The sequence below is a fragment of the Dendropsophus ebraccatus genome, chromosome 8, assembly GCF_027789765.1.
Source record: "Dendropsophus ebraccatus isolate aDenEbr1 chromosome 8, aDenEbr1.pat, whole genome shotgun sequence".
In the NCBI taxonomy this organism is placed as follows: domain Eukaryota; kingdom Metazoa; phylum Chordata; class Amphibia; order Anura; family Hylidae; genus Dendropsophus; species Dendropsophus ebraccatus.
Genome location: NC_091461.1, coordinates 121,266,975 through 121,294,954, shown reverse-complemented (window position 1 = coordinate 121,294,954; position 27,980 = coordinate 121,266,975). Strand labels below are relative to the sequence as shown.

General features: G+C 48.5%; 1 protein-coding gene across 1 annotated transcript in view; it reads right to left on the bottom strand.

Annotated features, from left to right (window-relative positions):
- RNF11 (ring finger protein 11) overlaps positions 1 to 24,370 on the bottom strand; it is a 29,478-nt gene extending 5,108 nt beyond the window's left edge. Inside the window, exon 1 of the mRNA XM_069981586.1 lies at positions 23,890 to 24,370. Coding sequence (XP_069837687.1) covers positions 23,890 to 24,012 — 123 coding nt within the window. The 5' untranslated portion in view covers positions 24,013 to 24,370. The remainder of the gene's footprint in view (positions 1 to 23,889) is intronic.
- Positions 24,371 to 27,980: the final 3,610 nt, after the last annotated feature.

Here is a 27,980-nt window from a genome sequence, read left to right as displayed (position 1 = left end):
TCCTGCAGGAAGTGGTGTATTCTCTCCAGTCGGACACAGTGCTCTCTGCTGCCACCTCTGTCCATGTCAGGAACTGTCCAGAGCAGCAGCAAATCCCCATAGAAAACCTCTCCTGCTCTGGACAGTTCCTGACATGGACAGAGGTGGCAGCAGAGAGCGCTGTGTCAGACTGGAGATAATACACCACTTCCTGCAGGACATACAGCAGCTGATAAGTACTGGAAGACTGGATTTCTGTTAATAGAAGTAAATTACAAATCTCTGTCACCAAATGATTTTAAAGAAAAAATAAATAAATTGGTGAACAACCCCTTTAAGGTGTATAGTCACCGACTCAAACAGCAAGGTAAGCAGTCTTCATAGCGAAGAAGTGGTTCACATGATGGTTTTCATCTATTATGTTTAATGAGTCTGTGACGTTATATTAGATGTGGTTGGTATTTGCATACTCTCAGTTAATATTCTTTATGCCTTGTCCTATTTCATGGATGGGATCCTGCTGTCTATGGATGATGGATGCCATTCTATGACCTCTATCACAGCTAAGGGTACTATTAGACGGGCTGATGACCAATCAGTGGTCAGCAGAAGATCGGGAATGTGGACAGGTAATGTATAAGAGTCTATTTAATCGTTAGCTGTCGGCCGCCCATCACTATCGCAGGTAGCTGTTACACGTATTGGCGGCCAGTGGGCAGCCATAGATTCTGCCGATTCAGCCGATGATTGTTTCATTGGCTGATCGTTGTCTCTATTACACAGAGCGATAATCAGCCCGATTCAGCCGACTACTGCTCCATGTAATAGGGCCCTTAGTGTTTCCATGGTCAAGGTCTATCGTAGGTAGCGGCTTATAACTAGGTGTATCTACAATAGGAGAGGTGGACTGCACCACCCAAGCAATTTCCGACACCTAGGGCTATGGTAGAAACAGGCAATAGCCGCTGCCAAGACAGCGATTCCTAGTGGTACACACCTTAAACAGAGACGTACTGTAAGGGCAATAAGAAAAGAGAGAAGCAGGCACTCACCAATGGTGTGAGTCTTCTGGCCGGTTTATTGAGGATCACTTCATAGCTGCAGGGGGGGGGAGCAAATGCGTCCTCACAGGTAGACTATAACTGTTTCTCGTGATGACACGCTTCTTCCGGTCTACGGACCATAGACCGGAAGAAGCGCGTCATCGCGAGAAACAATTGTAGTCTACCTGTGAACCTATGAAGTTATCCTCAATAAACCAACCATAAGATGCACACCACTGGTGAGTGTCTGCTTCTCTCTTCTCTTATTGCCCTTATAACTAGGTGTGCCACCAGCAGGACTCCCCTTTTATATAACCAAACGGACACCTCTGCAAGGCCCATCACATTAGCAGCTGATCGTACCACCATTAGCTGATCGTAGACTGTAGGTAAGAGTCGGCCTGAGGGAGGACTCTGTAAGCCCTGCAAAGAGCAATCATCTTTACATGCAAAATCGTCAAAGACCTGCTGTCCCTCGAGGCCTGCACGGCCTGTCTGGTCCCATTCGATATGCATCAGCTCAGAGTCTGCACTTTCTAATGGGTCACAAAGGGAGGCTTTGCCGCTGAACACAGCCCGTCCCGGCCAAGTACAGTCAAAGCATTTTCCAACAAAGGCTCGTCCCCCGAACATACTGTGTCTCTCTCCACAAAGCCATAGTTGGTGGCTTTAGCCAAGCCCATGTAATAGACTGGATGAAGTTGCGCATTTTCACGCCGTCACCAATTAAGTTTATTTAACTGGAATGGATTGTTTTGGGTCTTTGCGTCGGGTCTTGGATGGAGAGGTCTGACACATCCCATTATCTCAGGAGTCTGCCCGGGCCAGGCAGCCTTGGCTTAAGATGTAATGTGCCAGACAGCAGCGTCTCCTCCCCGGCCAGCTGTCTCCGGAGGCCATGCCAGTTGCTGCTGTCTTACACCATTAAATCACCAGACTGCTGACACACGTGCGATAAAAGAGGCTTCTGCCTCTATATCCCTCCCAGCACTCGGTGCTCTCAATAAATGCAAGCTCATTCTGACTGTAAAACAGTTGTGTAATTGTCAAGCCCTTAAGAATAGCTTGAGAATACTTGAAAGGATCTCTTCTCCTTCTGGTAAGAAACATTATGTTAATGCGGTTCCCCACCCAAAGGAAAATAAAAAACAAGCGATAAGAAGGAGATGCTAATGGTCCAAGTTTCAGATGTTGCTGAACTACACACCTCGACTATTGAGGGACGAGGACGGGACCCCAGACGACGTGACCTGCTGCACCCTCTCCACCTATAGATAGGCTTAGTCTCTGTGCACACATGCATCCAGGCTCGGATGGATTGCACCAGGGGTGTAAGGGCCCTATTCCACCGGACGATTATCGTTCAGATTATCGTTAAATCGTTCGAATCTAAACGATAATCGTTCGGTTGAAATGCAGTTAACGATTAACGACCGAACGAGAAATCGTTGATCGCTTTATAAGACCTGGACCTATTTTTATCGTTGCTCGTTCGCAAATCGTTCGCATTGAATAAGACATCGTTCGGTCGTTCGCAATAGATACGAACGCAATAGCGAAGAAATACGGAAGAAGAAACGATCGCAATTACGATCATAAGTAACGATTATCGTTCCATGGAAATGAGTGAACGTTTTCATGTCTTTCGCAATAGCGGTCGTTTGAGATCGTTAATCGTTAACGATTATGCTAACGATAATCGTCCGGTGGAATAGGGCCCTAAGACTCAGGCTCTCCGGCTGTTGCAAAACTACAATTCCCATCACGACCGGACAGCCAAAGCTTCAGCTCTCCAGGCATGATGGGAACTGTAGTTTTGCAATAGCTGGAGGGCCTAAGTTTTACACCCCTGGTGCAATCCATCAGAGCCTGGATTAAGGCCTAAGTTTGACACCTGTGGATTGCACAAATGAGAAGGCAACCGAAGTATTCACAAAGATAGGTAATATGCCATGTGAACATTTATACAGATGACCCTATGTGAACTCTCCGACTCCAGCCTCCTCCATGTACATGACCCTAGCAGAGGACCACGTCACACACCACCCCGAGACCTGTGATCACATTGCTGTGTTTGCCATATACACCAGAACAGGTCTCTGCACGTGCCTAGGCCCCATTTGGCCTCCATCGGGCTTGTATACAGCAGTATAACTTTATATTCTGCTGTATATAACGGCTAAGAGGCATCTAGAATGTCTGCACAGCAACGTCTGTCGGTACATTCTTCCAGCAATGTGAAGGCAATCTTTAATAAGTCTTTCCCGTCTGTCTTCGTCCTTCCCATACACAGGAAAATTCAGTACAGTGAAGAGTTCCTGTGTTCGCTGGGGGGGGGGGGGGGAGGATAGGGTTAAAGGGGTATTCCACTCAAACATAACTTTTGCTATGTTGCTGCCCATAGAGATACTAGCAATTCCTTCCATACTTATTATCTATTCAGTCTCCTTCCCCCAGTTCTGAGCTGCTGCTTTCTGCTGAAGACATAAAAATCTGTGTGTGACCTGTTCTCTGTCTCCCCCTCCTCCCTTCTGAGACGGCTGATGTACACAAGTGTTCTGAGGTCAAGTTGTTGATGAACTCACTGGGATTATCCCTCCCAGCATTACACAGCAGCAACAATGTTGCAGATACAGAAAACCAGGGACTTGTTTACATCAGCTGTCTCAGAAGGGAGGGGGAGATTATGAGAAAGGCTTGCACACGGATTTTTGTGTCCTCAGTAGAAAGCAGCAGCTGAGAACTGGGGGAAGGAGACTGAATAGATAATAAGTAGGGAAGGAATAGTTAGACTCACCATAGGCAGCAACATATGAAAGGTATGTTTCAGGGGAATGCCCCTTTAAAGGGGTTATCCAGCGCTACAAAAACATGGCCACTTTCCCCCTACTGTTGTCTCCAGTTTGGGTGGGGTTTGGAAACTCAGTTCCATTGAAGTAAATGGAGCTTAGTTGTAAACCGCACCTGAACTTGAGACAACAGTAGGTGGAAAAGTGGCCATGTTTTTGTAGCGCTGGATAACCCCTTTAAGCGGTGCCAGAGCTCTCCCAGAACCAAGGGGTTTGGCGGTGATTCACCATCGCATCCGACCCTTATCTCCACCAATATAATCTGTCAGTGGGAAAGTCCCCTACACCTTTTACTGACTCTGCTCACTAAACATAAACTAATGGAACAGAGGCGACCTGAAAGCAACCAATAGCATACAAATTCAGCTGTTCAGCATGGCCAAAGCGTCTGGACCAGGTCCTCGGCACAGAGTAAAGATAGCTGAAGAAATAGTCTGAGTGTTCCTGTACAGCTGATGCTGCGGAGACCACCACACACGTGACCATGGCCTTACCCCTGTCCTGTGCAGGTACCCATAGCAGATAATATTGTACGGTAGACTAATGCATCGCCTTTCCTGCGGAGTTCATCGCCGGCTCTGTAAGTCACTTACAATCAGAGAAGAGACAGATCAGGTATTGCCTGTAGATATTCTGTTCTCCCAGCGGGATAGTGGAAGTATCTGGTTTTCTCAGCTCAAGTGCAAGAAGCTCTTATAACTAATAGATAAATCAAGTATCCTCTGGACTTAAAGGGAACAGCAGCCGGATACAGACATGGGACACAAAGTGGATCCCTAAGGGGGTAGACTTTGCCCCCAGTCGATTATCTGTGGGTCGTGCAGGAACAACATTGTCGGCACAAGTGAGGTCTACTATAACCAACTCTACCCTGGCCTGGAGAGAGTACATGACAGACAACCCCTTAAGGGCCCTATTCCACCGGACGATTATCGTTCAGATTATCGTTAAATCTTTCGAATCTAAACGATAATCGTTCGGTTGAAATGCAGTTAACGATTAACGACCGAACGAGAAATCGTTGATCGCTTTATAAGACCTGGAACTATTTTTATCGTTGCTCGTTCGCAAAACGTTCGCATTGAATAAAATATTGTTCGGTCGTTCACAATAGATATGAACACAATAGCGAATAAATAGCGAAGAAAAAACGTTTGCAAATACGATCATAAGTAGCGATTATCGTTCCATGGAAATGAGTGAACGTTTTCAGGTCTTTCGCAATAGCGGTCGTTTGAGATCGTTAATCGTTAACGATTATGCGAACGATAACCGTCCGGTGGAATATGGCCCTTAAGCTCAGAAGGGGTCGACTCTAGGGTTCTTCATTGGCAACCTGTTTCCTGTATAATCTATATAGGGTCACACATAGCAAATCTACATGGACTATAAGGAGATCACTTTACCTTTCATGGAAACTATTCTCTGACCTCGGCGGACTCTGAATCTGTCCTGCCAGGTTACGTAACCGGGGAAAACCAGAAAAATTACTGAGGTAGTGATTACTGCGGACCAGAAACCACCACACTCCTCCCTGATCCGCCATAACTGCCCATTAGAGACTCTGTCCCGTCTGGATAACACGCGCCCTCGCCATCCGGCTGTCTGCACCCTGCAGTAAAAACTGCTCAAATGTAAAGATTGTTGGATCTGGGTAATAAAGTGTATGGGGGTCACATACCCAAGTTATGGACGCCTCTTTGGATGAACCTATAGTGAGAGGCTTGGTTTAGGGGTTTATCATCTGGGATCACTTCGTCATACAGAAAAAAAAAAGGCTCATTTCTGGTACGTGTAGTGTCACATGTGCACGCTACGATAATCAAGGACAACACATCAGACACCAACAAGAAAGCTCCAATGTCCATATTCTGACAGCAGTTTAAAGCGTTAGTTCACTAAAAAATGTTTTCTTTCAAAATATTTACTTTTCTTTAAAAATCTCCAGTCTTCCAGTACTTATCAGCTGCTGTATGTCCTGCAGGAAGTGGTGTATTCTCTCCAGTCTGACACAGTGCTCTCTGCTGCCACCTCTGTCCATGTCAGTAACTGTCCAGAGCAGAAGCAAATCCCCATAGAAAACCTCTCCTGCTCTGGACAGTTCCTGACATGGACAGAGGTGGCAGCAGAGAGCACGGTGAAATACACCACTTCCTGCAGGACATACAGCAGTTGATATGTAATGGAAGACTGGAGATATATATATATTTTTAAATAGAAGTAAAATTACAAATCTCTGCCACCAGTTGATTAAGGGTGCGTTCACACCTACCGCATCCGCAGCTTATTTTTCCGCGGAAATCCGCAGGTCTGGTAGTGCAGAATTCAACCTGCGAGAAATCCGCGTATGTGTGCGTTTTGCGGTTTTTCTGCAGCAAGTTTATCGCAACTGAAATGTCCGTTTAGAATGAGAGACATTTTAAACAGACATTTCAGGTGCGATAAACTTGCTGCGGAAAAACCGCAAAACGCACACATACGCGGATTTCTCGCAGGTTGAATTCTGCACTACCAGACCTGCGGATTTCCGCGGAAAAATAAGCTGCGGATGCGGTAGGTGTGAACGCACCCTTAAAAGAAAACATTTTTAGTGAGGTACCCCTTTTAAAGCTTAGAAGCCTGCAGTGATATACGGGCGGAATATGTCAGACATTAAAAAAAAGAGGTCAATCAGTGTTGGATGGCAGCTCTCTGTGGTAATCCGGGGGATAAGGATTACTGAAAGATTACAGAGCTCAGGACGATTGGAAAAAAACCTACAGAAAACTCCTGTCATAGGGAACAACTTGCTAGAATTCCCAGTAGTTGGGGAGAAAGTAGAAGAGTCTGCGGCAGAGGAGATAAACTACACGTAGCTGCCTGATATGTAGCATGGAGACGCCAGAGATACCGTACCATGTGTGCAAGGACGCGTGCCAGCCATCACCCCTATCTGGGGATTAGTGGGGGTCCCAGAGAATGAATCACCCACCCATCAGCTAGATATACCTTTGCCCCGTATATAGGGGATTATCTCTTTATGTTGGACAGCGAACGATCAAGCGACGAGCGAGAAATCGCTTATTGTGATCTTTAAACATGTTCTCAAATTGTCGTTGGTCGTTCGCTAAAAATTCGCAGATCGCTTCGTGTAAACAGTCTTTCAAAGATTCACCCTGTGTGTGAGATAGGCTTAAGCGTTCTTAAAACAATGGCAATAACAATGATCGTTATAAAAACCAAATCGTTGCTTCAAAATCGTTAAACCATCGATTTGGCGAATTATCGCTGTGTGTAAACAATTTTACATCATTCCTTCATTTGCTGGGATCAGATGGAGTAAATGATGGCAGTCATAAACGACTATCGTTCTGTGTGATATGGTGAATGATTTCCGGTTATCGATAAATGATCTCATTTGCCATTGTTTATCGTTAAAAATCTCTTCATCTAATAAGACTCTTACTGGATCCATTGAGATGGAGGTCTCAGGTCAGTATGACAAACCACCTCCTCCAGGTCAGGGATAGGGGAAGCCGTCCAGGCATGATGGGAATTGTAGTTTTTCCAGCAGCTGGAAGGCTGCAGGTTCCCCATCCCTGTTCTAGGTAACGTCCTATACCTCAGACCTGCATACAATACACACACGGCAAATAAATCAGCTTTCCTGTCACTGCCGTTTCCTCTGGCTGCGCTGCTCTATATGAAGGTCACATCAAGGGCACAATGATGGGTTTGGCACCGTAACGCTGAACAATGGTAATTGTGACGTTATACGTTATCTCTATTCCGCAGCGGAGAACGGATTCGTCTCACTGTCATGTGATCCTTTCCCGGTAAATTACAGGATGGGGCCTTCTATATGTTTTACCGGTGATCCGAAGCTTTTGTCGCTTTACAGATATCTGGACTTGTCTTCAGCCGAGTCACTGTAAAGATCCCTGTACACATCTGTGCCGGCTGAACCCTGCTGTCTCTGGTAGGATTGGCCATAGGGGCTTCACAATTATCCCCCCCAACAGAGGAGGGGAGAGAAGGATTGTGCAAGCAGGAGGAAGCCAAAGCCAAGTGTATGGAGGGTTATCAGGTCAGATCTCATGTCTATGGCTGCCTGCAGCATATCTAATGGGTATAGCACTTGCTTAGAGGGAAGAAACACCCAAGAGTGGCACTAGCGAGAAAGCACTTTGTCGACTTAAAGGGGTACTCCAGCAAAAATCTCTTTCAACTGGTTTCAGATAGTTATACAGATTTGTAATTTACTTCTATTACAAAATCTCCAGGCTTACAGTACTTATCAGCTGCTGTATGTCCTGCAGGAAGTGGTGTATTCTCTCCAGTCTGACACAGTGCTCTCTGCTGCCACCTCTGTCCATGTCAGGAACTGTCCAGAGCAGGAGAGGTTTTCTATGGGTAACAGAGTAAGCACCAATCTGCTAGATCAACACTCGCTTACTGTGCCTATTACACATCTCAATTATCGTGCAGCAAGGGCTGTGTATATCTCTGCTCTGCTGTAAAGATAATAAAGGGATGTACTTACCTGTCCAGGCTCCCCTAGTGTCCTCCATTCTTCTGTTTGATTCCCTGCCCACCACAGCCACTGCCGATACTTTTGATCCCGTCTCTGAAGTGACAAATCACTTAGCCAATCACTGTCTGAGACAGGACAGCACCACCAAGGTGGGTTCTGAAGTCCCGGAGGCGGCTGCGATGAGAGGAGAACACAAGAACAAGGCAGCAGGACACCAAGGAACCTAGAGAGGTAAGTATAATAGTGTTTTTTTTTCACGTTTACACTCAAATCAGCCATTAACGATGTTAAATGGCAATGATCAGTGTATGATTGCTTCTTCAGCTCATTATTGACTTAATTACCTGGAATCAACCTGATTCGTCAGATTATCGCTCCATGTAATAGGGCACTAATGCAACTCTTAGAAGGTTGGAGAACACAGGTCATTGGTTAATACACAAGTAGCAGTGACCACAGCCAGGGGCTTATGTCTGCCCGCTATATGGTCATGAAGTTTATAGATTTTCTGGCCTGTATTACTGAGCTGTATACAGGAGACAAGGGCAGCATATAAGAACAACATACGTTCCATAGGGTTAGGTAACTTTTGCTCCCAGCCCGCAAGTTTTTGCACTTTTACTTTGTCAAGGTAATTCAGAAGACAAGTGCGGGCCGTACTCACCAGTACAAGGTGTATGGTGCTCTTCATACAGATGATGATGGTGGTGACAGGGGAAAAAAAACCATTGCCTGACCCCTTTGATCTCTGAGAGCTAAGCTGTGGCTGAACCCTCCGCTCCACATAGAGAATAGGGGAATACACTGATGTGTATGGGGAGGATGGGAGAGAAATGTCGGCCAAACAATTGCTCGACCAGCAGTTATTGCAATTGTATGGCCGCCTGATGGTCAATGTAAAGAAAGGCCCATTTACAGCCTCTAGGGGGCTCCGTCTCCCCCAGCTAGAGAGTAAAAGTGCGCAGGAAAGGTGCAAAGACTGTAGATCACAGTTGGAGAATAGCAGTGCTACAGATCTGGTATCAGATGTAAGTGGATCCCCAGGGGTCTCAACAGCAAGACCCCGTAATTCAATTCTCTATATAGTAGAAGATATTTATCCATAAAATGAGCTCAGGATGTCACCTTTTCATCAAGTTGACAGAGAACACAAGAAAACTTCTAAATAAGTGTCTCCACCCCCACCTCACATAATGCCAAGACGACGTCCTTTCTGAAAAAAAAAAAAAAAAAATTGTTTTCCCCACAACTGGCAGTTTCCAGTAAGACAATAGCTGTGATGTAATAGTGACCGTGCAGCCTCCGCTATCACAAAGAGACGATAACCTTCCCTGTGACCCCCACACACGTGTGGACCCGGCCTGAGTCACCGGGTAAAGTGCACCAGACGTGAGGTCATTGCTGAAGATTTATAAGAGCCGACGCTAAAGGCCATTTTCCATGGGACGACTATCAGGGCAAAGGAGGTTCCTGATAACCGGCCATGTGAGGGCGCTCTCACATGCTGCACTACTGACCTGCAACTAACTGCATGTGTCCATTGATTGACTCTCCTATCCACCACAGCTGCAACATAGTGTAACTAAAGATTTTTTATTATCCATCTTTATAAAGCCCCAGCAATTTATGTTTTTTTTTTAATGCTAATTTATCCCTTTAAGTTCCACCTGTCCTCTAAGATTTACCATCTGAAAACCCTACTCCGACACGGATGACAATAAATGTCTCTTTATTCTACGACTTGGAAAACACCTTTAAGTCTTACTGGAAGCGTCCGGCACCCTGTAAATAGCAGCACAACAATGCAGAATTATTACTGGGGTTATTTCCTTTAAGGGAAGGAACATTCCGGAGGTGCAACTTTCTTCCTTTTGCTTGTGGACCTGGAGGCTGCTCTGTGTGGAGGTGAGGCCGCCATATAACATGCTGATAGATCTGCAGGGTAGGACACCGTACCCTATCCCCACCGCTATAGGGGCAGAGTACGCCCCGGACCTTCGGACCGCTCCCTACTGAACATAAAGAACTGGTTATATGGCTTTATGTCAGGGACGGTTCTCTTACAGGATGACGTCATGTAAACAATCTGGATGTGTACATGTAAACTCTTCTGCCATTACACGTGTCCTTGAATAATATATAGAAATAACTGCAGCCCTGCGATCGCCTTTCTGCTTGTCAATCACTATGGCTGCACCAGTCGAGAGTAAAATACACAAGGTCAGAATAAAAATAGTAAAATTAAACACCAGGGGTTAAAAAAATAAATAAAAAAAAGGCACAGTGGCCGTGTCCGCAGTCAACATTTTAAAAACAGGAAGTGGTAACAATGGGTGACATCATTCACAAGCTTATCGGCTGCAGCACGCCACCCCGTAATATCTCCACCTGAGAGCTGGCTGCCACACGCTGCTGCCGGGTGAATCTGGTGGCCGCCCGGCTATAAATATCTTATAGAAAAGAAAAATCCTCCCAGAACCAATTCTGCCTGAAAAGACAAGTAAATGTAATTGTGTTTTGTTTTCTTTCTTTGTACATTGCACCCTTTGGGGAGGATACTCATGTCTGGGCCAGAGAACAGAGAGGATACAAAGAGCGTCTGTCACACTGGAGGACCTGACCTGTCCTGTCTGACACAGGGAATCCAATGGAAGCAAACGGACATAGTGTAATACTAGAATTGTCCAGCGGTGGCACTGCTGTGCATATGCCTAATAGCTTTGATTGCTTGTTCAGCCAACAGCTTCCTCTCCTGACAGGTATATAGGCACCCTAACTGTTTTATAATTGGTTTGGGGTCTTAAAAGGGAATTCCAGGGAGCAGAGAAGGTCCTACCTGCTCCTCTCCCTGATGCCCTAGTTCCTCCCACTGGCACTCTCAAAAGTATACTTTATGAGACAAGAAGGTTATAGCTATATAAAGTTATATTGATTTGTAATTTACTCTTATTTAAAAATCTCCAGTCTTCCAGTACTTATCAGCTGCTGTATGTCCTGCAGGAAGTGGTGTATTCTCTCCAGCCTGACACTGCTCTTTGCTGCCACCTCTGTCCATGTCAGGAACTGTCCAGAGCAGCAGCAAATCCCCATAGAAAACCTCTCCTGCTCTGGACAGTTCCTGACATGGACAGAGGTGGCAGCAGAGAGCACTGTGTCAGACTGGAGAGAATACACCACTTCCTGCAGGACATACAGCAGCTGATAAGTAGTGGAAGACTGGATAACTTTAAATCAAAGTAAATTACGAATCTGTATAACTTTCTGACAGCAGTTGAAATATATGTTTTTTTTGTACCCCTGTGAAAGACATTTCAATATAACAAAGCAAAATCTATGCCACCTGTCGAAGGGTTCCTCATCCCTGTATTAATACATTCCCCCTATGGTTTTTCCAGCCCATGACCTGGGCTGCATAGCAAATAAGATTATAGGAGTAGAAAATAAATATAAGTATACGCCACCAACTACTTATTAGCCACTTAGCTTGCCTTAAATACAATCTGATGATCTGATAGAGGCCGGCAGGCCCAGACCGATGCATAACAATGCCCTGAATCAGTGTGACTAATAAAATGATGACTCAGGACGGCCTCGTCCGTGACCTGAAAGATCCAATTATTTTTATTTCTGCCAAGTCCATAGAAATCACCTACAGGTCCTGATGTATGGATTCCTCACCCGGCTGCGGTGAATGAGATCACCATCAGTTTCCTAGCCGGTAACCTGAGAAGCAGCCGCCACTTTACGACTTGTGTGGCAGCGAGATATGATGTGGGTGCAGAGGACGTATGGTAATCTGCTGTGTCATAACACAAGGAAATCTCTGCTCAGTATCGGGGTGGGTGATCACACGAATCAAGATTTCACATTGCAGAGAGTCCTGATGTCCGGGGGGTTGATATGAATGGTTTTAGTCAGAGAGATTAACAAGCGAGAGGATTATTTCTGCACATTCCCTGGATAAACCCTTGTACATAATCCTTGTGAAAGCTCCGAGGACCGGCGGCATATCGGGACAAGGATGGCCGGTCCCAAAAGAAGAGCCGGCTCCGGAACGTTTAGTTCAAGCAACCTCAGGGTATGGCCACACGTGGTGGTTTTGTGGCCGGTTTTGTGCTGCCCCCGATGACAGACAGACAGTGCGGCTAACAGCTCGTGTAAATACATTAACCATCGAGCGACCAGCAAGAAACCCTTAATCGTGGTCGTTCAATAAGCCCATAAAAAGTTGCTGATATTTTTTAGATCGCTTCTGCTCAACTAAAAGACGATTGCTGGAAAAATAAAAACGTTAAACGATTGAGTCTAAGAGGACCATGAGGGTCGTATTACACAAGCGATTATATGTTGAATCGGGTAGATATCTCTCAGTGTAGTAAGAACAGTGACGAGCCAAGGGGCTAGCAATGGTCTGGTCATCGGCTGATCGTCGTCTTCCAACAAGTTGGAAAATCATTGGCCGTGCACCACGTGAATCAGCTGACTGCTGATTCGGTATATAGAAAATAACCATGTATGTCTGCCTCTCTACACTACCCCGTGGACACGTCTAATTCCATCTCTATAGCCCACTCAGCCAAAACGGGACGGCGCCGGGGCCAGTGATCGGCTGCCAATGGAGAGATGGGTTCAGAAGTGTCAGCGGGGACACAGAGACAAGGCAGGTGGATACCAGGGGGTAATAAAGGTAAGAACAACAAGTTTATTATTTTATATTATTTTACTAATGCCGAATGCCTAAAGCAAGGACTGCATGGACATCGCTAACACCCTTGCAGTACAATAATCAAGCCGTGTAATAGGATCTAACAGATCAGTGATCAGCTACCCCGCCCCTCGGGGTGTGTAATAGGATCTAACAGATCGGTGCTCGCCAAAACTCAGACCAATTTTTGTGCCGTGCCAGTGCCTACTCCACATTTATATCAGCACCAGCTCCACTCTGTAAATAACGGGACCCTTAAGGATGCTTTTTCTGAGGGAACATTCCAACACATTGCAGAAAGTCCAGAACTACGCGATGGTGTGTCACGGACGTGACATCACATGGATTCCGGGACATGGACCAGCCCCCATGGAGGTGCTTACCCACATCACACATTGTAGCATGCAAGGTCAAAATCAGCATCGGAAATCCAAAGGTGGTGTAGATTGGGAGGTGTGTGTGTGTGGGGGGGGGGGGGCGGCTACTTTTTTTTGCCAGGGCTCTATGGAGGTGCACTGTAAGCGGGAAGGGATGTAGGAGTGAACGATGGATGTTTCGCACGACCCTTTCCTGCAATGGGCCATTGGCTGCATATAACGTATGGTCAAAGCAACCCAATCAACCAACGAATGAGCGCTTGCTCGCCCCTATTACACCGGGTGATATCCGACTGCTTGGCCAATAATCCTCTTATGTAATACAGTATTTTACCACATACTATAGCAACAACGTGGGGCTGTACAGACATTATTTTTCTGACTCCTGCTGCAGTCTATATTCCACATTTACCAATCAGTAAGGTTATGTGCAATATCTCCACACTATCTCCATGCAGAGGGATTCAAACCCAGGGCCTCAGCACTGCAAGGTAACAGTACTGACCAATAACGGAGATTTACTACAGACCGGCTGCACTGAGACATTAGATAGTTGCCAGGTTTTTGCACTTAAATCTGCATTAACATAAGCAAATGATGAGACGGGACAGAGCTTGCTGGAACGGCCGAGTTCTCCGCCGCCGTTTATCTTCTTCCAGTGCGGATGGACATATTGGAATCCTTTGTCTCCCGCAGAGCACAGGCTACGAATCACAAAGAGAACGTGCTGACTCTGCATTCCACCGTGCACGCCACCTCCCTCTATGCTTAGCTTGTGAACCCCGTCGCATGTTACATTTGACAATCAGCCATTAAACCGAAAACAGTGAATGACACTGCAAAGTGCGCTAAAGAAAAAAAGGCGACTGAAAATGCAAAAACAAATGGGAAATCGGCTCCACGAGCGATATAATCAAAGCTTTTGTTTCATCATAACCTCAGGGGGTCAGTGACTGGGCCGCTGCGATCAAGGAAAGTTATGTCTGCCCGAGATGACGGAGACGCAGACAGTGAGATCACCATCTCCAGCATAACAAAGGAAGCACCCAAACTCCAAACTGACCCCGGGGTCACCCCCCAGCTGACTAATCTCACATTATCTCTAATGAAGTCATCCCGGCCCGGGAAATGCCCAACTTCTGGGAAAATTACATCGTTAAAGGAGATGGAGCAAGAAAATGGAACTTGAACTACTTCAAAAGAAACTAAACTTATCCAGCAGCTGCTCCTGGTGAGGGTTACTATACAGTCACATGGGACTTTGTCATATAACGCCTAGGGTTCCTTCCTGATAACTGTCCCGTGTGATAGGGCTGGTGATCAGATGATGAACGAGAAAACGGGTGACTAATCGTATTTATACAGGCCTAAAAATGATCCATATCTTTAACCATAGAAGCAGAGGATGATGAACTATCCAGTGAGAATGAGGACTGAGCTGTCAAAGGCTTCTTAAAGGGGTTATCCAGCGTTAGAAAAACATGGCTGCTTCCTTCCAGCACCACTCGTCTCCAGTTTAGGTGCAGTTTGCAATTAAGCTCCATTCACTTTAAGGGAAATGGTGGAAGAAAAAGGCCATGTATTTCTTAGGTTCACACTATGGAATCCATGCGGAGAAGTTCCGGCAGATTCCGTCGCTCGTACCCGTTCGCGGTGGCGTGCATATCCGTCTGCTCCATAGACACCCTTCTATGACTGGACCGATTCCACGTTCTGCCAAAAGAATTGACATGTCAATTCTTTCGGCTGACAGCGGAATCGGCCCAGCCATAGAATGGTGTCTATGGAGCAGACGGATATGCGCGCCACCGCGAACGGGTACGAGCGACGGAATCCGCCGGAAATTATCCACACGGATTCCGTAGTGTGAACTTACCCTAACGCTAAATAACCACTTTGAAGTGGCGATGTGCTAAACCGGTGCACGCCTAGAGCCTCAGGTCAGTCGGACAAGACAGATTACTAAAAAGCAACTCAAGCCTCATTGGCGTCTGTCACCATCAGGACTGTCACACAAGCGATCTACGATGTCTAATTCTCTTGGGAGCTAAAGGCCCAGTCACGCACAATGCCAGGGATAGGGACCACGCGGCCCTCTAATTTTTGCCAGGCATGATGGGAATCGTAGCTTTGTAGCAGCTGCAGGGTCGCAGGCTTCCCATCCTGCTCTATGTTATGAGTCGCATTTCTACGACTACTGGAAAGCCATTGGCTGCAATTACATATGCTTTTTTTGCAACAAAGCCAGAAATAAATTCAACAGGAAAGAGAAAAAGTACAAGTCGTTCCTTTTCTAGTTTCCCTGCCTGCTACAGTAAATCCACTTCTGGCTTTGGCTCACAAAAACGCATGTGTGACTCCAGCCATAAGCCAGGTTATCTCCCTAGAGACAATTGAGATACAAGAGTCAGTGGTTTGGCCAACTTTTCTTTAATGTGTATGGAGGCCTTCAAAGATTGTGCTGATATGGTTCTGAGCAGCAGAGTATAGATTTACTGTGCAGCTGGCGGAGCATATACCAGCCATGGCTGCAGCAGTAGCTCTATAAAGGTGAAAAAGTAGTTTTATTCTGCCGACAAGGTCAGGAGAGGGGTGGCAACTAGTCATCTTGGCGGGGAGCCACTTGTCACGGCTCTTGGCCTGTCAGCGCGCAGTGCACGGATGATTGGCAGGCCAAGACACCTGACACCCCAGATGACTAGCTAGTCAGATAACACCCCAGATGACTAGTCTCCCATCCTCATGCAGCAGAATAAAACTACTTTTTCACCTTTAGGGTACAAACACACACAGCTTATACGCTGCGTATTTACTGCTGCGATACGCAGCAGATTAGATCTAAATAACTGAACACAGTATCAAATCTGCTGCGTATCTGCTGTGTGTGTTTGTACCCTTAGGGTACAAACGCACACACCGTATACGCAGCAGATCTGCAGCAGATTTGATGGTGCAGATTTGATGCTGTGTTCAGTTATTTAGATCTAATCTGCTGCGTATTGTTGCGTATCGCAGCAGTAAATATGCTGCGTATACGGTGTGTGTGTTTATACCCTTAGGGTATAAACACACACACCGTATACGCAGCGTATTTACTGCTGCGATACGCAGCAAATACGCAACAAATATGCAGCAGATTAGATCTAAATAACTGAACACAGCATCAAATCTGCACCATCAAATCTGCTGCAGATCTGCTGCGTATTTGCTGCGTATAAGGTGTGTGTGTTTGTCCCCTTATAGTGTGACTGCTACCGCCGTGACTGGTGTGCTCCACAAGCTGCACAGTACATCTAGCTGCACAGTAGATCTATACAATTGTGCTGACTGGTTCCATTTAGGCGGATTAAGGTTGGCCGAGTCCAACCAACCTAATGTGTAGCGGCTAGAGATGAGCAAACTCCCTGAACACACTGCATTATCGGTGGCCAAATCAGTTATATGCAGCCCTAGGGAGTCCTGGGAGCAAATATACAACCTATGACCATAGGCTGTGTCCACCAGGACTCCATAGGGCTGCAACGAACTTCTTCAGTCACTGGTAATCCAATGCTGCACGCTCAGGTTCAGACCCAGATGCACTCGAAGTTCGCCGATCTCTAGTAGCGGCTTATGTATACAGGACATATGAAAGCTGTGTTGGGTTGTGTTCAGACATATAATCACATTATCTCTCTTAGGGTACTATTACACCAACAGATCTGACGACAGATTATCTGCCAAAGATTTGTAGCCAAACCCAGGAACAGACTATAAACAGACAACAGGTTATGGCCCTATTCCACGGGTCGTTTTAGAGGAGCAAACGAGCGCTATTAGCGCTCGTTTGCTCCTCGTTCGCCGCTCGCTGCCGCCGCTATTCAACGCGGCTGCAGCGAGCGGGTGAGTGCGGGAGGGGCGGCGGGGAGCTGCGGGGGGGCTGCTCGGAAGATCGCTGATCGTCCGGGCAGCCCATAGGATATAGCAGCGTCTGCTGCCGATGCTCCTATTCAACGGAGCGACGGCAGCAGATCGCTGCTATATCAGTCGCTTGTTTTTCAACATGTTGAAAAACAAGCGACTGCAAATATCAGCCGACATGAACGATGTCGGCTGATCGTTGCACTCTATTCCACGGAACGATTATCGTCCGTAGCGGTCGATATCGTCCGAAAACGAACGATAATCGTTCCGTGGAATAGGGCCATTAGGGCCCTATTCCACCGGACGATTATCGTTTGCATAATCGTTAACGATTAACGATCTCAAACAACCACTATTGCGAAAGACCTGAAAACATTTAGTCATTTCCATGGAACGATAATCGTTACTTATGATCGTAATTGCGATCGTTTCTCTTCGCTATTTATTCGCTATTGCGTTCGTATCTATTGCGAACGACCGAACGATGTCTTATTCAATGTGAACGATTTGTGAACGAGCAACGATAATAGGTCCAGGTCTTATAAAGCGATCAACGATTTCTCGTTCGGTCGTTAATCGTTAACTGCATTTCAACCGAACGATTATCGCTTTGATTCGAACGATTTAACGATAATCTGAACGATAATCGTCCGGTGGAATAGGGCCCTTACAACCGTATTATGGACACTAAATGGCGGTTGAATCAGACGTTCAGTTTCTTGCCGGATCGCTCTATACTGTAGGCGACTGAATGCGCCATCCGGGGTTATTCCGGCCACCATAAATCTCCGTATTTTCAGTAAGTAAAGCCCAGGGACTGATACAGAGGCAGAGGGCTCATTCATCACCGCACAGCGCGCAGCTGTTTGCTTTTTGGCGACGCAGAGGGGAATGAAAGTCGCACATTGTTATGGATGATATTTACTTTATAAATGTGCGGGCTGAGGGATTTTTACAGTCAAAAGAACATTCACATTCAGACTAGGAACAATAAAAGGGGCATTCAATGACACCGCTGGCGGGAGGGCGGGCGGCTGCGGCGGGCACTGGTGACCTCTCTCCTTACGTTACAGTGTGACTGCCATTAATCTTCATACACAGCTCTGCCAACCCGACGGATCAATCTGGTCACAGATCACAATGGAGGAGATTTATTGCAACTAGCACGAAGGAAAGATGGCGGAGCCTAAGGAGTAGGACGCCAGAATTTTCAGTAACTCTCCTGATGCCGTGTGTACATGAATGCTCACATGAGCTAAGCACGCATGACTCCTGTATGCAGAAAGGAGGGATAAGCCGCTGCCGGACTCGAGCCTGATTGTTCTTTTGGGAGACCCCTGTACTCAGATGGGGAACCTTCAGCCCTCCAGCTGTTGCCAAACTAAAATTCCTATCATGCCTGGAGAGCTAAACCTTTAGCGGAGAGCATTGTGTCAGACTGGAAAGAATACACCACTTCCTGCAGGACATACAGCAGCTGATAAGTACTGGAAGTCTGGAGATTTTGTAATAGAAGTAAATTACAAATCTCTGGCCCCTTGATTTTAAAGAAATTTTGTGAACTATCCCTTTAAATCAAAGTAAGTGGAGTATTGTGTGCGCACAGCTGAGCCGTGTTTGCCTGACTTGTACATACACGTTACACAATCCGACATGAGTGCTGTGACACACTCATCTCCTGCTCAGTACGTCTATATAACCAATCCATCAAGACGTTCAGCAGCTGCCAGAAACCATCTGGCCGTAGATTCATGGTTGTTGCTGTAAAGTGGCACCGTCAAGTTTAGTGACTCCTAATGACTATCTTGATTCTATGGGATCAGGTACCGGTACGTCACAATGTTCCGGGTATACGATGGCTGAAACCTATGCTGATGTATAACCAGAACATATACACCCGTCTGTGCCTTTCCATTATAACATTATACTTTCAGAAATTGACCAAACGTAGTCACCAGTAGACTATGCTGAGGCTATTAAAGGGGCACTCCAGCAAAAATCTCTCTTTTAAATCAACTGGTTTCAGAAAGTTATATAGATTTGAAATTTACTTCTATTAAAAAATCTCCAGTGTTCCAGTACTTATCAGCTGCTGTATGTCCTGCAGGAAGTGGTGTATTCTCTCCAGTGTGACACAGTGCTCTCTGCTGCCACCTCTGTCCATGTCAGGAACTGTCCAGAGCAGCAGCAAATCCCCATAGAAAACCTCTCCTGCTCTGGATACTGACCAGTACCTGGAAAATAGTGAACCTAACCCGATATGGGATAGATCATACCATGAAAGTCCTTGCTACATTCGTTGCCATCTTTTCGTCTCCCATTGGAAAAACTGGCACACTCGGCTGAGCTAAGCATGCAAGTGTATAGGGGTTTGGGGAGGAACAGCATTAAAGGTGTGTGGGCTGGCTACATTCCTATATACTAAAGCTTTGGCTGTCCAGGAATAAGGGGAATTGTAGTTTTAAAACAGCTGGATATATAGATCCAGGCATGGGTGTGGTACAAATGTCTGCCTGCAATAGGGTGGTTGAGACATCAACAGGTAGGTACGGCCTCCCCTGTCTGCAATAGGGTGGTTGAGACATCAACAGGTGGGTACGGCCTCCCCTGTCTGCAATAGGGTGGTTGAGACATCAACAGGTGGGTACGGCCTCCCCTGTCTGCAATAGGGTGGTTGAGATATCAACAGGTAGGTACGGCCTGCCCTGCCTGCAATAGGGTGGTTGAGATATCAACAGGTAGGTACGGCTTGCCCTGCCTGCAATAGGGTGGTCGAGACATCAACAGGTAGGTACGGCCTCCCCTGCCTGCAATAGGGTGGTCGAGACATCAACAGGTAGGTACGGCCTCCTATATGGTAGACTAGAGTCCCCATGCCACCCCTGACCTAGTGCGGTACTGACAGAGCTCCTGGTAAGGAGTGGCGCTATGAACAAAGCTCAACTAATCACATGCTGATAACGTGCCATGAATGTTTATCATAGGGAAGTCACTGATCACATTTCAACAGGATCCAAGGTCAATCTAAAGTCTAACACAGTGTTCTCCGACCTCTGGCCCTCCAGCTGGGAGTCGTAGTTCTGCCAGAGGTTGAGGAAGCTCCCGTACACCTTCAATAGCAGTGGTGACCCGACGTCTTTCTCGTCATTAACCCCATACACAAGCATTTGTATGTGCCGTTAATGTGGAGAAGAGCAGCTGCCAAAATCCTCAGGTGGAAACCCAACAAGCCCCACGGTTCTCTCCCCCATGGCTATCTGTCTCACATATTAGACGCTCTGCCACGTCAGTCACATGACACCGAAGTCATAACAATTTTCTTAGGGACACTTTGTGGGATATGTGACATAGATGTTGGTTCTCCAATGTGTATGATGGACACCGATACATGTGCCGCCACCGTGTGCCAATGTGTATGATGGACACCGATACATGTGCCGCCACCGTGTGCCAATGTGTATGATGGACACCGATACATGTGCCGCCACCGTGTGCCAATGTGTATGATGAACACCGATACATGTGCCGCCACCGTGTGCCAATGTGTATGATGAACACCGATACATGTGACGCCACCGTGTGCCAATGTGTATGATGGACACCGATACATGTGCCGCCACCGTGTATGATGGACACCGATACATGTGCCGCCACCGTGTGCCAATGTGTATGATGGACACCGATACATGTGACGCCACCGTGTGCCAATGTGTATGATGGACACCAATACATGTGCCGCCACCGTGTGCCAATGTGTATGATGGACACCGATACATGTGACGCCACCGTGTGCCAATGTGTATGATGGACACAGATACATGTGCCGCCACCGTGTATGATGGACACCGATACATGTGACGCCACCGTGTGCCAATGTGTATGATGGACACAGATACATGTGCCGCCACCGTGTATGATGGACACCGATACATGTGCCGCCACCGTGTGCCAATGTGTATGATGGACACCGATACATGTGCCGCCACCGTGTGCCAATGTGTATGATGGACACCGATACATGTGATGCCACCATGTGCCAATGTGTATGATGGACACCGATACATGGGCCGCCACCGTGTGCCAATGTGTATGATGGACACCGATACATGTGCCGCTATTGTCTACGTACTATGGTTAGTGCTGTATTATAATATATTTACATCATACAATATATTTATACAAATGTATAAAAGGACAAAAGATATATACACACACACACATATATATGGGTGTACAGAGAGCTAGGTATACAGATTGGTGTACCCCTGTATCTAGGTATACATACATACATACATACATACATATAGGTGTATCCCCCCCGTATCTCAGCACACACAGAGGTGTATCCCCCCCGTATCTCAGCACACACAGAGGTGTATCCCCCCCGTATCTCAGCACACACAGAGGTGTATCCCCCCCGTATCTCAGCACACACAGAGGTGTATCCCCCCCGTATCTCAGCACACACAGAGGTGTATCCCCCCCGTATCTCAGCACACACAGAGGTGTATCCCCCCCGTATCTCAGCACACACAGAGGTGTATCCCCCCCGTATCTCAGCACACACAGAGGTGTATCCCCCCCCGTATCTCAGCACACACAGAGGTGTATCCCCCCCCGTATCTCAGCACACACAGAGGTGTATCCCCCCCCGTATCTCAGCACACACAGAGGTGTATCCCCCCCCGTATCTCAGCACACACAGAGGTGTATCCCCCCCCGTATCTCAGCACACACAGAGGTGTATCCCCCCCCGTATCTCAGCACACACAGAGGTGTATCCCCCCCGTATCTCAGCACACACAGAGGTGTATCCCCCCCGTATCTCAGCACACACAGAGGTGTATCCCCCCCGTATCTCAGCACACACAGAGGTGTATCCCCCCCGTATCTCAGCACACACAGAGGTATATCCCCCCGTATCTCAGCACACACAGAGGTGTATCCCCCCCGTATCTCAGCACACACAGAGGTGTATCCCCCCCGTATCTCAGCACACACAGAGGTGTATCTCAGCAGCACGTTACCTGGTATAGGGGCGGCGGCTCATGGTACCTCTGTATAAATATATACATATAGGTGTATCTCAGCACACACACAGAGGTGTACCCCCGTATCTCAGCACACACACAGAGGTGTACCCCCGTATCTCAGCACACACACAGAGGTGTACCCCGTATCTCAGCACACACACAGAGGTGTACCCCCGTATCTCAGCACACACACAGAGGTGTACCCCCGTATCTCAGCACACACACAGAGGTGTACCCCCGTATCTCAGCACACACACAGAGGTGTACCCCCGTATCTCAGCAGCACGTTACCTGGTATGGGGGCGGCGGCTCGTGGTACCTCAGTATATATATATATATATATATATATATATATATATATATATATATATATATAGGTGTATCCCCGTATCTCAGCACACACACAGAGGTGTACCCCCGTCTCTCAGCGCACACACACAGAGGTGTACCCCCGTATCTCAGCACACACAGAGGTGTACCCCCGTATCTCAGCACACACAGAGGTGTACCCCCGTATCTCAGCAGCACGTTACCTGGTATGGGGGCGGCGGCTCGTGGTACCTCAGTGTATATATATATATACACATATAGGTGTACCCCCGTATCTCAGCACACATATAGGTGTACCCCCGTATCTCAGCACACATATAGGTGTACCCCCGTATCTCAGCACACAGAGGTGTACCCCCGTATCTCAGCACACAGAGGTGTACCCCCGTATCTCAGCATACAGAGGTGTACCCCCGTATCTCAGCATACATATAGGTGTACCCCCGTATCTCAGCATACATATAGGTGTACCCCCGTATCTCAGCATACATATAGGTGTACCCCCGTATCTCAGCACACAGAGGTGTACCCCCATATCTCAGCACACATATAGGTGTACCCCCGTATCTCAGCACACATATAGGTGTACCCCCGTATCTCAGCACACAGAGGTGTATCCCCGTATCTCAGCATACATATAGGTGTATCCCCGTATCTCAGCATACATATAGGTGTATCCCCGTATCTCAGCACACAGAGGTGTATCCCCGTATCTCAGCATACATATAGGTGTACCCCCGTATCTCAGCACACAGAGGTGTACCCCCATATCTCAGCATACATATAGGTGTATCCCCGTATCTCAGCACACAGAGGTGTATCCCCGTATCTCAGCACACAGAGGTGTATCCCCGTATCTCAGCATACATATAGGTGTATCCCCGTATCTCAGAACACAGAGGTGTATCCCCGTATCTCAGCATACATATAGGTGTACCCCCGTATCTCAGCACACAGAGGTGTATCCCCGTATCTCAGCACACAGAGGTGTATCCCCGTATCTCAGCACACAGAGGTGTATCCCCGTATCTCAGCACACAGAGGTGTATCCCCGTATCTCAGCACACAGAGGTGTATCCCGGTATCTCAGCACACAGAGGTGTATCCCCGTATCTCAGCACACAGAGGTGTATCCCCGTATCTCAGCAGCACGTTACCTGGTATGGGGGCGGCGGCTCGTGGTCGCCCTCGGTGCCGTCCCCGTAGCTCGCCCGGTCAGACTGGGACTCGTGCAGCAGGGAGATATCATCCGATGTCGGGGACTTTAAGCAGTTGCCCATGTCGCCCCCGGGAGTCTCCGCTATACACACAATACACGGGGTCTCCTGTCCGGACACCTGGGGCCTTGCAGGGCTCCTGATGGCTCGTGTGGCCTGGCTGTACGCGTCGCCTCCGTCCTGTGAGCCGGTACCGGCCGTCGCTTCCCTCTCACGGGCCGGTCAGCCTCTCTCTCCGCCGCGCTCCGCCGAGGTACCGGCCGCCATTACTGATCCCTGCGCTCACAGACACGGCGTGACGTCACCGCCAGCCGGGAGGAGGACACGCCTCACTGTTTGTGTCTGGGAGGAGGACGGTCACGTGGTGCGCGGCGGGCGCCACCCTTTCGCTGCCGGCTGGCAGGAGGCGCAGCTCAGAACAATGGCCACGTCTGTGCGCGTCTGCTTCTATTGTCAGGCAGAATACCCACTGACTAATAGTGAAACGGGCTTTGTTGTTCGTCGCGACCAATCAGAGCTCAGCTTTCGTTTCTTAATGTGCTGTGGTAAGATGAAAGCTGAGCTCTGATTGGTTGCTATGGGCAACATGTATTTTTACCAAACACAAGGATGGGGAACCTGCGGCCCTCCAGCTGGTGCAGAACTACAATACCCATCATGCCTGGACAGACAAAGCCACAGCTTCAGCTCTCCAGGCATGATGGGAATTGTAGTTTTATAACAGATTCCCCATCCCTGAAGTAAAGACTCCAGAAACATTCACATACATAGCCATACGTGTCCAGAACACACACAACGGCCATTTATATACATAGCCATACGTGTCCAGAACACACACAACGGCCATTCACATACATAGCCATACGTGTCCAGAACACACACAACGGCCATTTATATACATAGCCATAAGTGTCCAGAACATACACAACGGCCATTTATATACATAGCCATACGTGTCCAGAACACACACAACGGCCATTTATATACATAGCCATACGTGTCCAGAACATACACAACGGCCATTTATATACATAGCCATACGTGTCCAGAACACACACAACGGCCATTTATATACATAGCCATACGTGTCCAGAACATACACCGCGGCCATTTATATACATAGCCATACGTGTCCAGAACATACACAACGGCCATTTATATACATAGCCATACATGTCCAGAACACACACAACGGCCATTTACGTACATAGCCATACGTGTCCAGAACACACACAACGGCCATTTATATACATAGCCATACATGTCCAGAACATACACCACGGCCATTTACATACATAGCCATACGTGTCCAGAACATACACCACGGCCATTTACATACATAGCCATACGTGTCCAGAACACACACAACGGCCATTTATATACATAGCCATACATGTCCAGAACATACACCACGGCCATTTACATACATAGCCATACGTGTCCAGAACACACACAACGGCCATTTACGTACATAGCCATACGTGTCCAGAACACACACAACGGCCATTTACATACATAGCCATACGTGTCCAGAACACACACAACGGCCATTTTTATACACAGCCATACGTGTCCAGAACATACACCACGGCCATTCACATACATAGCCATACGTGTCCAGAACACACACAACGGCCATTTACATACATAGCCATACGTGTCCAGAACACACACAACGGCCATTTTTATACACAGCCATACGTGTCCAGAACATACACCACAGCCATTTACATACATAGCCATACGTGTCCAGAACCAGTGTCGGACTGGGCCACCAGGGGACCGGGGATTTCCCCGGTGGGCCCGAGCAGGAGTAGGCCCCGCCCCCCAGTCAAAGGACACAGGGCTGGAGACCACATCAATGTGGTCTCCAGCCAGTAAGCCCAGCGGGGCCCCCCGTGCTCCTGGGGGGGCCCACTCATCCGCCGACTGCTGCTCCTCACCCTTTTAACTGGAAGCGATCGCTTCCAGTTAAATGTGGCAGTCTTCCGATTGACAGCGCAAGAAGCCATAGGCTTCCCGCGCTGTCAATCACCCTTGGGACCGCAAGCAAGAAGCTGCTTGCGGTCCCAAGAGTGATTGACAGCGCGGGAAGCCTATGGCTTCTTGCGCTGTCAATCGGAAGCGTACCTCCGCCACCCCTGACAGATGCGCAGCTCCTGGTCCCCCGCAGCTCCGTCACCACTGAGCTCTGTGTGCGATGCGGCAGCTGGGACTTCTGGTACACGCAGCGCATACCGGAAGTCCCAGCCACTGCGGCGCGCACAGAGCTCAGTGGTGACGGAGCTGCCCGAGACCAGGAGCTTCTCGTCTGTCGGGGAAGAGAGAAGAAGAGGCCCGCGACCGACGGGGGATCGTGGTGATAGATGAGTTGGGTTTTGTTTTTGTTTTTTTTATCATAGGGGGACATCACTGGGGGCTATAGGGGGGGATGGACATCACTGGGGGCTATAGGGGGGGATGGACATCACTGGGGGCTATAGGGGGGGATGGACATCACTGGGGGCTATAGGGGGGGATGGACATCACTGGGGGCTATAGGGGGGGATGGACATCACTGGGGGCTATAGGGGGGGATGGACATCACTGGGGGCTATAGGGGGGGATGGACATCACTGGGGGCTATAGGGGGGGATGGACATCACTGGGGGCTATAGGGGGGGATGGACATCACTGGGGGCTATAGGGGGGGATGGACATCACTGGGGGCTATAGGGGGGGATGGACATCACTGGGGCTTATAGAGGGGGATGGACATCACTGAGGGCTATAGGGGGGGATGGACATCACTGGGGCTTATAGAGGGGGATGGACATCACTGGGGGCTATAGGGGGATGGACAATATAAGGGGGGCTATAGGGGGGATGGACATCACTGGGGGCTATAGGGGGGGATGGACATCACTGGGGGCTATAGGGGGGATGGACATCACTGGGGGCTATAGGGGGATGGACAATATAAGGGGGGCTATAGGGGGGAGGGCCAGCATGAGGGGGATTATAGGGGGGATGGACAACATAAGGGGGGCTATAGGGGGGGATGGCCTGCATGAGGGGGGCTATAGGGGGGATGGCCAGCATGAGGGGGGCTATAGGGGGGATGGACAGCATGAGGGGGGCTATAGGGGGGATGGACAGCATGAGGGGGGCTACAGGGGTTATGGACAGCATGAGGGGGGCTACGGGGGGGATGGCCAGCATGAGGGGGGCTATAGGGGGGGATGGACAGCATAAGGGGCGCTACGGGGTTATGGACAGCATGAGGGGGGCTACGGGGGGATGGACAGCATGAGGGGGGCTACGGGATGGACAGCATGAGGGGGCTACAGGGGTTATGGACAGCATGAGGGGGGCTACAGGGTTATGGACAGCAAGAGGGGGGCTACGGGGTTATGGACAGCATGAGGGGGCTACAGGGGTTATGGACAGCATGAGGGGGGCTACGGGGGGATGGACAGCATGAGGGGGGCTACAGGGTTATGGACAGCAAGAGGGGGGCTACGGGGTTATGGACAGCATGAGGGGGGCTACCGGGGGATGGACAGCAAGAGGGGGGCTACGGGGTTATGGACAGCATGAGGGGGGCTACCGGGGCGATGGACAGCAAGAGGGGGTTACAGGGGTTATGGACAGCATGAGGGGGGCTACCGGGGGGATGGACAGCATGAGGGGGGCTACGGGGTTATGGACAGCATGAGGGGGCTACAGGGGTTATGGACAGCATAAGGGGGCTACAGGGGTTATGGACAGCATGAGGGGGGCTACAGGGGTTATGGACAGCATGAGGGGGGCTACATGGGGGATGGACAGTACTGGGGGCTATAGGGGGGTGGACAACATAAGGGGGGCTATAGGGGGTGGACAACATAAGAGGGCTATATGGGGGGAATGGACAACATGAAGGGGCTATAGGGGGATGGACAACATAAGGGGGCTATAGGGGGATGGACAACATAAGGGGGCTATAGGGGGATGGACAACATAAGGGGGCTATAGGGGAATGGACAACATGAGGGGGCTATATGGGGGGA